General features: G+C 42.9%; 1 protein-coding gene across 2 annotated transcripts in view; it reads right to left on the bottom strand.

The window, feature by feature from the left end:
* LOC115112264 (unconventional myosin-Ie-like) overlaps positions 1-12,267 on the bottom strand; it is a 56,379-nt gene that overhangs the window by 31,197 nt on the left and 12,915 nt on the right. For both annotated transcript variants that reach the window (XM_029639207.1, XM_029639208.1), the window contains exons 2-3: positions 2,029-2,172; positions 692-781 (exon numbers count right to left, since the gene is read on the bottom strand). In XM_029639207.1, the coding sequence (XP_029495067.1) occupies positions 692-781; positions 2,029-2,172 (234 nt within the window). The remainder of the gene's footprint in view (positions 1-691; positions 782-2,028; positions 2,173-12,267) is intronic.

Genomic DNA, 12,267 nt, shown 5'->3' with positions numbered 1-12,267 from the left:
ACCTAAGAATATCTCATTAAAAAAACTGGGTGGGTCCATTTTCTTGGTCCTAAGTGGAAAACTGACTGTAAAGGCAAGACTGTAAAGAATTAGGAGTAATTTGTGTAATGAAGTAATAGTCAGTCAGAGGGCTAACTGTTTTTATCAAACATAGTTAACGTCTGATTTGGCAGCCAAGTCCACTTTCAGTACGCTGGCCAAGAACACCTTAAACAATACAGACTTAAACAGGCTGTACTGAAGGTATTGCCAGGCCTTTTCAACGGGCACGTTTCTAAATCTGTACCAACTGAGGGGTGCTGCTGGAAAAGGTATTTGAAGCAGACCTAACCCAGTTCATTTAAAACGTTGTTCTTTCTACTGATAACATCATCCTAAAAACATGACTTATCTGAACTTTTCCAAGTACAATTACTCTTAGCTGCTATGAGGTATGAGGTGACGTTGTGCAAACAATTAGGATACAAGTTGAATACAGTCATAGCAGAGTTGTATTTTTTCCCAAATAGAAAAACCTTTTGGTACCCTGTCTCATAGTCCTGTCGAAAGAGAAAAACCTTTTGGTACCCTGTCTCATAGTCCTGTCGAAAGAGAAAAACCTTTTGGTACCCTGTCTCATAGTCCTGTCGAAAGAGAAAAACCTTTTGGTACCCTGTCTCATACTCCTGTCGAAAGAGAAAAGGCTGCTCACCGCGCCCTGATACATCTCCACTTCCTTGTCTCCAAAGTATGGCATCTGCTTGAACGGATTAACAGAGATGAGCACAGGGCCAATGTAAGTCTGTAGAGGTTATGGGTTAAGGGTCATACTAATGACACATAAGTACCATTAATATCAACTGTTCAGGTCCCAGTGACTCACATGGTCAAAGGAAAGAAGAACACTAAGAATTCCCAGAGCTCACTAGTCATCTGCATTGAGCACCAATGACAACCTTCCACTCATTTTACTCTTTAAGACAATGCAGTTTCAGAACACATTTATAAATCTTGACGGAGTCTCTCTTGGAGTAGATGGAGAAAAATGACCTAACTGTGAGTAATTGGGCCCATGACGTCATTGCAATGTGCATCTGTGTGGTAGCACTGGAGTGTGTGGTGATTGGACACAAGCCTTGTAAAGACACAGTGTTCACACAGAGTGAACAGCCCAGCAGTGTAGTGATGTGAGGTTTTGGCCCTGCAGCCCAAAGCAGCTCCCGGCACATAAAGCTGGTATTGAGGGCGCCCTGCAGTGACCCCAGCCCCAGTACGCCACTGGCTGGAACACTCTGTGTTGATGCTATTTTCTGACCAAAATCAGAGGATTGACTCAGAGTTTTCAATCTAAAACGGCCAGCATCTGCTCAACTCTATAATCCAAAAGACTGCCAGGACACAGATGAGGTTTTAATTAATGAGCTCCTTTGAGAACTTTCAACATTTTCCATCAAAAGGGTCATTCAGAGACCCAAACATTTCAACACTACTTGGATACATTATATGGGCACAAGAACAAAACTTTTAACCTCAATATATTCTTGAGGTCTGTAAGAGTGAAGCTGAATACTCTTCTTAGGGATTGTATAGGCCTACGGGGCTGGGGCATTTACAGATCTGGCCCTGAATGCTCAGCACAGCCACACAAAACCATTACTGTTGTAGGAAAGTAGCTGCACTGCTCACATTCACTGTGCAAGGCATACTGTACATTTCTCAGCAACCCTTCCTCCAACCTCTTTCCATATTGCTGCATGGTGAGATTAAACCAGAGTAAACCTAATTAAGATCCATTCCAGCCTGGAGGTGAAGGAAGCTGAAGTCAGGGGTCTAGATAGGGGCACAAAGAGGCCCGTCTCCCCCTCGCCATTGGCGATACATGGTGGGAGTAGCCCAGTGTCTGGAGCCTCAAACACTAGATCATTAATCTGAGTTATTACAGCACTGGGAATGGTCACTCAGCTATTCTGGGAACAGTGGGAGTGTGTCTACGGCAGGGCTTAGCCATTCTTCATCGAGGTGTGAACGGTGTGTGAATGTGAAGGATACAAAGATGTAGTCGTCCATGTATCTCTTCTTGAGGTTGTCCACAATGGCGTCCTCGTTGATCTTGGAGAGGAGCACCATGTCGTCCACTCCACTCTGCTTGACATTGTGGCTCTGCCAGTGGTACCGGTAGTGGCCCCGGCTCCCCTGGAACACACAGAACACAATACACATCTGTTAGTGCCTTCAGACTGCTTGCAGCCGCATCAAACTATAAAGGACAGAATAATATCTAGGCTAGGAGTTTTTCCCTGACCGCGTGACCTGACCAGAAAAAAAAAATAATGGTCCTATAATCTCATAGAAACGTAATTAGCAGAAGCTTACCCTTACCTAGGATTGAAATCATCACATTTGGTGAGAGTACTAGAGTAGGCAGTCAAACCTTTTAGCAGAAAACTGTCCAACAACTGAAATGAACTTGGGCTTTCCCCTGAGTAACTCATTTTCACCCATGCAGAGTTTTGATTTTTTTTTTAACTTCTAATAGGTGCAAGGTCAGGATTCCCAAAAGTGTTTTCAGTGTGTTGTTGGCTCTTTGATGTTGGCTCTTTGATGTTGTGTTCTGACTGCTGTCAGACCTTTCCCTTTACCTCCCTCTCTCTTCCTCTCCTACCTCCGTTTCAGTTAGCTTTTGTTTTCTGAGAGCGGGTCTCCAGAAAGCTTAGGCCATTCATCATGTGCTGTGAGTCAATGTCATCTGGCTACTGAGGAAAGGATTACAATGTGCTGTGAGGAGTGAGTCTTATTCTCCTGGATGGAGAACCAATTAAAGCCACAGACCAGATCCAGAACATTAGTCAACACTGGACACATCTCAATGCCATTTAACGCTCTGTTTGCCTCCTGATTCCACTGAGAAAGAGAATTTACCCCCCCCCCCCCCCCCATATATTCTATTCTAGTATACCTTAGCTTTACATACTGTACAGCTGAACGATTTGTATTTCTATGCCTGTTTTTTCTTCCTGGTTCTGGAATGCTTTGTTTCAACTTTTGAAGCGGTTCAGATTGGAAAGGGCTGGTGCATAGATTAGATGGCAGCAACACTTCCATATTTCAGATTCCATAGGCTACAGCAGACTGAATGCTGCTGAATAACAAGTAACAATCACTTGTTAAATGGAGATTTGTGGTTGAAGACAAAAAGCACAGTTGCACTAAGATGTACTTTCTCTACCAAAGCAACACAGAGCAAAACCATGGTGAAATTACATTCAAATAAAGTAACACCACAGTAGATTTAATACACCAATGGAAAGCCATGGTAACTTTCAGTAATTGACTTGTACAAAGTCAAGGCAGAGAGACTGCTCAAATGAACCATTAACGTTCTCAGGGGTGGCTCAATTTTCTTACACCAACAAAATAAATACCACAACCTCTCTTTACAGACTCACTCTTAGCATGGAACATAGTGAGTAATGTTAATAGCTTCTCAGACTATTTCTATGTGCATTTTCACTCAGGAGCCAAGACATAAATTACTGCTCCATTAATTTTCCAGACGGTTCCCATTATCATGTTTTACTACTTTTTTTTTAAAACAGAAGAAGAAAAGGCTGATTTCTCCTCTCATTGGCGCGCTAAGTAGGGTGCATTACATGTGATTCCATACCCTGGGAGCTCATAAACACCTCAATGGAGATGTGTGAATTAAGAGAATATTGATGGGACACTGGGAAATTGGTGTCTCAGGAATTTGAAGATATACAGCGCATTCAGAAAGTATTCAGACCCCTTCCCGTTTTCCACATTTTGTTACGTTACAGCGTTATTCTAAAATAGATAAAAATCATATTTAGTAATTGGTGAAATAGACATCTTGACAATGCCTAAATCTACCCACATTTGGCACGTGGCGGGTGTTAATTTTAGGCCCTGCTTCCAAGTCAAGTTAAACTTCTGGTTTTATAAATGTTTTACCACCAAGGCCCACCGGTGTAACTGCTAAACTGCTTGCTGACTGTACTGCATGATTGTAGGCGGTTTATTAACGCGTTAGTTCTAGAAGCTATGTTGACTATGACGTTAGCTAATATGGTGACAACGATGTAGGCTGTGTGTAGCGATTATGATATGAAGGTTTGGCTTGGAAAGGTTTTTTCACCTGGTCACATACAGCTGATTTGTTTTACTGTATTTCCATGTTTGACTACATCACAATCAAAGTGTGTATGTGAGACTACTCAGACAGACTCTTGATAAAACATGAGCCAAGTCAGAGGTTCACAGAGCCCTTTACACAGGAGAAACAGTCCAGTCTCCTGGCAGCGATCATGAACATTCAGAACAAAAGGACTAGTTGATCAATAACATATAATAATATTATACTTAGCGTCTCTGTTATATTTCCATACTCATCTGAAATCCAACACATCAGCTTCATCTCATTGTCATGCTCTAATGCAGTAGCAATGACATTAACTGCATTGTGCTTGGAATCTACTACAGATGTTGCAGTTGAGCCCACCACAAATACGCATAAAACAGCCCAGATCTATAGACCAACCCCAGGCAAATGTTATTAGAGCCAGCACCATGTATGCTGTAGGACACAACCCTACAAGTACCACACTAGGCTATTTAGAGTGCTATATTTATCCTGTTGCTGCTTTGTTGGGAATGATAATGTTCTACTTGAAGAGGGGAGAGGACGTAAGCCGGAAACACAGGAGTCAAAAGTTGAGAGTATTTTCCATTCCATGGGGGTTAGAGGAGAACATTGGGTACATTGAGATGTTTAAAATAATTTGCTAACATTTTCTAATAACTTTCATCAATATGCAGCAATAAAATAGTTCATAAACATTTATAAGAATGTATAATAGCTTATTGATGACAGTGGTTTAAAGCCAATCATTGTGACTGCTTGTTGGATGCTGTGCCATAAACTGCTAATGTGTGGCTCTGGTTGAAACCTACCTATGTGTTTTGACTGAGATCTAGTCTAAGGCAGGATGCTGTTCTCTCTGGTAAATGATTCCCCAGGTTAGTGGAAAAGTTGAGGTGAGTCAGTCCGTGCTGAAGGTCGGAGAGCATACAGTCCCTTAGGAGACAGATTGGACTGGGAGCTACCAATAATAACATCACCATGGAACCAGCACTGACTTCCCTCTGAGTACATCTTAACAACCATCTTCTACACACAGACCGCCCATTGTAACAGCATACTACAGAGCTTCAGTCATAACTAATGATCTTTGCTTCTGTACAGTTCCAGTCACATATTATGTGTTTCACAGATGTCAAAACAACCTTGATCCCGGGAAGTATGATTGGGACCTCTGTCCAAAGAGATCTAGGATGAACCTGATTCATTACTTGATCTCATTCTCTCTCGGAAATAACAATCAACTCCTTAAAGTCTCCCAGGTTTGGGACCAGACCATTTCCTTAAAGTTACCCCGACAGCAGTTGAGGAATTTCTGCACCAACCCCAGATTCATAATGCCAGGCTTTTTTTCATGCAAATACCATTACCATATATGGAGAGTGCCGAGCAGAGCTGAACTCAGGAAATGGCTGGGTTTGATTCAGTACAACAGCCCCCCCCCCCCATTCCCCACTGTTACTCTGTTCTACTTTTCCAACCTTGGATTTGACACAGAGCCCACCATGTGTTAAGAAGACCACTTTCTGGGTGCTGCACTCTACTACAGAACTGGATCTCTTTCCAGTAACAATCTATGAGAATAAACTCTCTTCCATTCGATAAATATGATTATCTTTTACTAGCCTAGATTATTGATGACTACAACATTATTATTTGATTGTTTGAAGATTTGAAACATGAAAATATGACATTTGAAACAGCTTCAAATATGTTTTTCACAGTCTTGTCAACTGAAAAGATAAATTGAATAACTGTGTGATATCATATTACAAAGCAATAAAAAAGGCTAATGTGCAGCCCCCTCCCTCCCCTCCCTCCCTCCCACAGCTGCCTTGCAGGCTGAGCTGTCCAGCATGTTGTGGTTTGGCCAACACCACGCAAAGACTCAGGGCTGTCATCAACAGATTAAGATAGGGTTTGTTATTAATGAAGTGATGGTCTTCAGTGCAAACTGCAGGAGAGAGCCTCTTGGTCCTGACGAAGACAGAGGCTATTGGATGTCTACAGTAAACCTCACTAAGACACACACCCAGCTGCAGTGTCCAAAGCCGGTTTGCATGTACATGGGAAATGCCCCATAGCTAAACTCTACTAAAATGCTGGCATCTTGGTGGATATTGCTTGGGATGTGGCCAGGATCAGGCTACAAATGTATTTTGTTCATGCAAGGGTTTCACTCAGTGTTTGATAAGTGCAAACATGTGCTACCATGTAGCAGTTCAGCTGACCTGATTTCTGAAAGCAGCTCTGTTCTGAGTCAGGTTGCCCTCCCCAGAGAAGGATTATGATTTTATCAAATATTTTTGATTTAATTTAAACAGTTTTGAGAAGCTTTGGACAGATGCACATATACTAAGTCTTACAGTATGAAATGCCATCATGCATTTTGTTGATAAAAAAATCCCCCCCCCCCACTACCACAAACCGAAAATACTCTGTGATCCTCCACACCACCCACACTATATCTAGCATTGGAAGGCATGATGTCAGTTAGTACTTCCTGTCTCCATGACCCCAGGTCACAGCCAGGTCACACAGCCATGCATCAGCTATGACCTTTGCAATTGTAACATCCATCTTTGGTGCGTACTAATTGATTCTTGAAGACTATAACTTATAAATGCCTCATGAGCTTAGTTAAACTGTCGTACCCCTTCAGAACCCAATATATCAGCTTGTTTTACTTCAATGTTTGTAAACAAACAAAGTAAATGTAAACCAGCCCTATATAGCCTCAAAACATGGTTAAAACTATAATGTTGATATCATGGATGTCCTGGCATCCATAGCGTGGTCTATGAATTTGAGAGTGGTTTCTCCAGCCCCATCTCTCAACGTTTTACCGAAACAGGGGCGCTTTGTTATTATTTCAACTCCGGATTGCCCCTTTAACTGACATAAACTAAATAGAACTAAATCAAGGCCAACACTAAGCAGTGCTTCCACCTGGACTCTATCACTGCTCTGGATCAACTGCTGAATCTGCACTTTTAAAAACCACTCATTTCAGAGCAGTGCCAGGAACAGAGTGCTGACAGAGAGTAAACCTTCCACAAGTCAAGAGGAGAAAACAAAGCAATCAAAGAGAGAGGTTGAAAAACCCTGGATGATGATTGAGAATACTGTGGTGTCTCTAATATTAGAGACAGTAGTCTGAACAGTCTGAATCATCATCCGGGGTATTTCAAGATGAGAAAAGAGAAGTAACAATAAGCAGCAGTGTGGGGCTGTTGCCATGCACAGCTACTCCATGGGATGGGATATTCATTAGGGTCACAGAGCACCCTAGACAGCAGCCTCTTCCTCAGCTGGATCTGGACCATGGGCACCATGGCAGCGCCTGATGTCTAAGTGGCAGCAACACCCAGGGTACAGCCAACGGGGAGCCAGCTTCACCACTGCTCAGCACCATGCCAGTAGAGGAGACATCCATGCCAAGCCTAAGAACACAGACTTGGACTTATAGTTGTCTCGCGTCAATAAGTAAAAACATTTCTGACCCTGTCTGGGTCTTTTAGCCTGGCAGCCATAACTACCCATTAATGAAAATACCCAGAGCCCAATGCCAGTGGAAACAGTCCCCGCTACCAAAGCTCATGAAAATGTGACTTACACCGAATAGAGTCAATTCAGTGTTTGTCTGAGAGACATTAACACCTGTAAACATGCAGGTAGTTATTTTCAATGACAGCCTAGTGGGTTAACTGCATTGTTCAGGGGCAGAATGACAGACTTTTACCTTGTCAGCTCGGGGATTCGATCTTGCAACCTGTCGGTTACTAGTCCAACGCTATAACCACTAGGCTACCTGCCGCCCCAGGTTTCGTCTATATCTATTAGGTATAAGTGGTAGACATGAGAATCCAGGCTGCAGTGCTTCTCATTCTGCTGTGCAGCTTACCCTGAAGTCACCTGCTTAGAAAATATATACCAACATCAATAATGCAGAGAAAGCCACCACTACTCCTTAACTGTCTAAGTTCTTATACTGTTTATCTGGGCCAGGGCTGACGTACACGTTGAATAAGCGTTTACGTAAGACAAGGCCCTATTTTTCTAAGAGTTTGTTACATAATTGTACTAAATCAACTCTAGATGGTAGCTGAGGGTAGTGTGAACTGGAGAGAGCTGTAGCCTGCAGGGCAGGGCTAGGTAGGGCTGGATAGCTGCGTGCCTGTGTCCTCTCCAGGGAGAACAAACAGAGAGATAAGGAGAGGTGTAAGCTGAGATAGAGGAACCTCTCTTTTGAAACCTCTCCTCCTATGTACCTATCCATGGAAACTCATGTGAAATGTCATATATCATGAGAATACATCTACAGTTTATAATTCCCCCTTAAATACATGACAATGTTTATGTTAAGATTCACTTCTAGACACACAAAAATAATAATTAAATGTAATAGCACATGCTATGTTATAGGGTGGAACTTAGGAAGACTAAAAAAAAGCTAGATGTCGCCATGGGTAGGCCTACTCTTTTAAGAACAGCCACACTATTTTTCTTGCTGCTTGAATGCAAACAAACCATTTGCTGCGGGCTCTCATTCGTACCAATGATTTTCTGTGCCACACAGCGGCTGCTATTTATCCAGAGTCTCAGGTTTCAGTCACACAGTCCTCCAGCTAGGAGGAGCCCTCGAATAGGAAGGGAATTCTTGCAAATGTCCAGCGACAATAATATAAATTATATATTTATGCAAAGACAATATCTCCCTGGTCTCAGTTTTTGTATGGCGGTTTGCTCTCTCTGTCAAAGAGAACCTTCCCTCCTTCCTTTTCATCTTGCCATACATTACCGGGTAGATGCGTGCCACACATAGAATTCCCTGAACTAGACCTAAGTGGGTCCCATGTCACTGCTTAACATTGCTGTGGCAACAACATTCACTCCCTGTAAAATCAGGTAGACCTCAATTAACTCCTGTAAACATGGCTGATAATAAAATGCAATTATGTGAGGTGTGACACCTGTAGGGATACCCTCCCATTCCCAACAAGTAATACCATACTGCAGAGTTCACTAATAGGCAGCCCACGGGCCAAATTCAGCCCCTGGATGATTTTATTTGTCCCCGACCCAGTGTTCTCTTTGCAAAAAAAAAAAAAAAAAACTTTTGTTGTTGGACATAATATACTGTAAAATCACCAGGAAATCAGCTGAATGTCATTTAAATTTAGGAAATCTGTTCCCAAGTTTTCCTACGCATAAATAGAGAGGCATATGTGATTTTATCCCAATTTAATCAAGGTTTGAAATCTTTTTGTTTTTGTCAAATACTGTTTGGGATTCTTGCCGACCATCCACTCAAGGATAAATCGGCCCAGAGCTGAATGTAATTGGGGACCCCTGCTATACGGTCATTCAATATCCCTTTACTGTGGAACACATCTGGGTGGTCTGACATTCATACTCATTCATAAGGGATAATGGTAGCACTCTCTAGGAGTCAGTATTGGAATAAAACGTCAAGCTACAACACTGCCGGTTAGCAACGTGTTTTTATAGTATAAATTACCACTCTAAATTATGTTTTCTCAAAAGAGAAAGAAAACCCCTATGACTGAAGGATTATACCAAATACTGCTTCTCAGCTGTGAAATCACCTGCTAGTCTGGAGCCAACCACTTCTCATAAATCCATTGCACCCTTCAATATCCACTGGGTATCTTGAAGATAGACTTTCAGAAATCAACTCTATAAATCTTTCATGACATGGTAAAGACTCCATCCTCAGGGTCTAAGACACCTTCTGCATCAGTAAGAAGTTTGGTATCTCCTCTTGTGATGAGACTGTTGCCAGGAGGAGAGTCAATTGCCATAAACAGAAAACCCTCTGAATTAGTGAGGCTTTAGCCCAGTAGCAGTCATGGGTTATGGCCTGGACTAATTGGCCCATTTAAAACAGATATATGACAAAGGACCTCCCAGGCCTTGACAGGAGAACTCCTGAATGGGAGAAGGGGAAGAGGGAGGGCCACTCACTGGAAAACACATCAATGCAGCAGGAGTTGTTTTTACAATGTGTACCAAAACTGTCTGGGTTCTGAGCACAGTACTACTGTGGCATAACATGGCTGAAATGAGCCCAGAGTGCCTCAAGTTACCTTGGGATAGGTCTGTGAAGGTCAGACACTGTTCAATTGTGTGGCTGGAGCAAAGAGAGGTGGATGTATATTCTCTAAGACACGTTGAGTGCTTTCATCGCCTGGAATTTTAATCACCACAATGGAGAGTAAGAGAGATAACTTCGATAGTGACAGAACAGGAGGGATACAGGTGGTGGTGTGACACGTCAGAAAGAAATGTGAAAGAGAACCTCGTCATAAGGGGTGTGGCTGGCTGGGTGTGTAGAAAAGCATGCCTTGTGCTTGTTCATGGTATAAATAGAATAAGGGCCCAGTTTATACATTGGATGTATGGTTCATTTTCCTCCTTTGGCTCCACCAAGTTCATTCCTCTGCTTATGAACCAGTCCTTTCAGAGGGGCAAACAGATGCCTGACATATCAATCAGTCCAACAGGGCAACAGCAGAGAACACATTCATTTCACTAAGAGGACACAGACACATACACCGGCTGTGTCAATAACATCAGTTGTGTGATAAGCTATCCGACAGAGGTGAACTTCTATACAAGTTAATATTTGTTTGTTGGGCCTTGCTACCACTGTGTACATATACAGAGAGGAAGCCACACTAGGTGCCAACTGTACAGTAAGTTCACTACTAGAGCGCATAAATTACAGCCTGCCATAAAACTGCCCTGCCTAAACAAAGTTTGACAGATTCATACAAATATACAACAACTTTTAAGAGATATTAGCAGCCCACAAAAGGAAGCATAACCGAGAAGTTAATCAAAGCCAGACGTGTGGGAGCTTGATTAAACACTAGCAAGAACTAAAACTCTCTTTCTGCCATCTATTTTTGGACTGAATAAAAAGATTGAACATTCACGATAGTCATACTCAAATTCAACTGGGTGCATGAAAAACAAAATGGGGATGTCCTAGGAACAGTAGAGCCAGATTGGGTGATTAATTATCCTAAATGATCATATCTGGCATGGCTCCCAGGAAGGTAGCATCAGAGAGATGAAGGGCTGTGTGTACTCCTGATGGCATAGAAAACAGGCAGACTAACGATGCCGGTTAGAGCACCTTACGCCAAGGCGCTCCGGGAAATGGGTGCTGGCTGACGACCAAGAGCAGCACAACTCCCATCTGAGCTGACGTTAAACACTCAGGAAGTCATCAACAACGACCTCTCCCCAGAAAGCATTCCACCCTCCCCAAGTATGGCCTAATAACCTGGCCTACCCAACAGAACACTGGTAATAACCTGGCCTACCCAACAGAACACTGGTAATAACCTGGCCTACCCAACAGAACACTGGTAATAACCTGGCCTTTCCAACAGAACACTGGTAATAACCTGGCCTGCCCAACAGAACACTGGTAATAACCTGGCATACCCAACAGAACACTGGTAATAACCTGGCCTACTCAACAGAACACTGGTAATAACCTAGCCTACCCAACAGAACACTGGTAATAACCTGGCCTACCCAACAGAACACTGGTAATAACCTGGCCTACCCAACAGAACACTGGTAAAAACCTGGCCTACTCAACAGAACACTGGTAATAACCTGGCCTACCCAACATAACACTGGTAATAACCTGGCCTACCCAACATAACACTGGTAATAACCTGGCCTACCCAACAGAACACTGGTAATAACCTGGCCTACTCAACAGAACACTGGTAATAACCTGGCCTACCCAACAGAACACTGGTAATAACCTGGCCTACTCAACAGAACACTGGTAATAACCTAGCCTACCCAACAGAACACTGGTAATAACATGGCCTACCCAACAGAACACTGGTAATAACCTGGCCTACCCAACAGAACACTGGTAATAACCTGGCCTACTCAACAGAACACTGGTAATAACCTGGCCTACCCAACAGAACACTGGTAATAACCTGGCCTACCCAACAGAACACTGGTAATAACCTGGCCTACTCAACAGAACACTGGTAATAACCTAGCCTACCCAACAGAACACTGGTAATAACCTGGCCTACCCAACAGAACACTGGTAATAACCTGGCCTA

Source organism: Oncorhynchus nerka, linkage group LG27 (genome assembly GCF_034236695.1).
Source record: "Oncorhynchus nerka isolate Pitt River linkage group LG27, Oner_Uvic_2.0, whole genome shotgun sequence".
Lineage (NCBI taxonomy): Eukaryota > Metazoa > Chordata > Actinopteri > Salmoniformes > Salmonidae > Oncorhynchus > Oncorhynchus nerka.
Note: the sequence above shows the minus strand (reverse complement) of the source record. Positions and strands in the feature narration are given on the sequence as shown.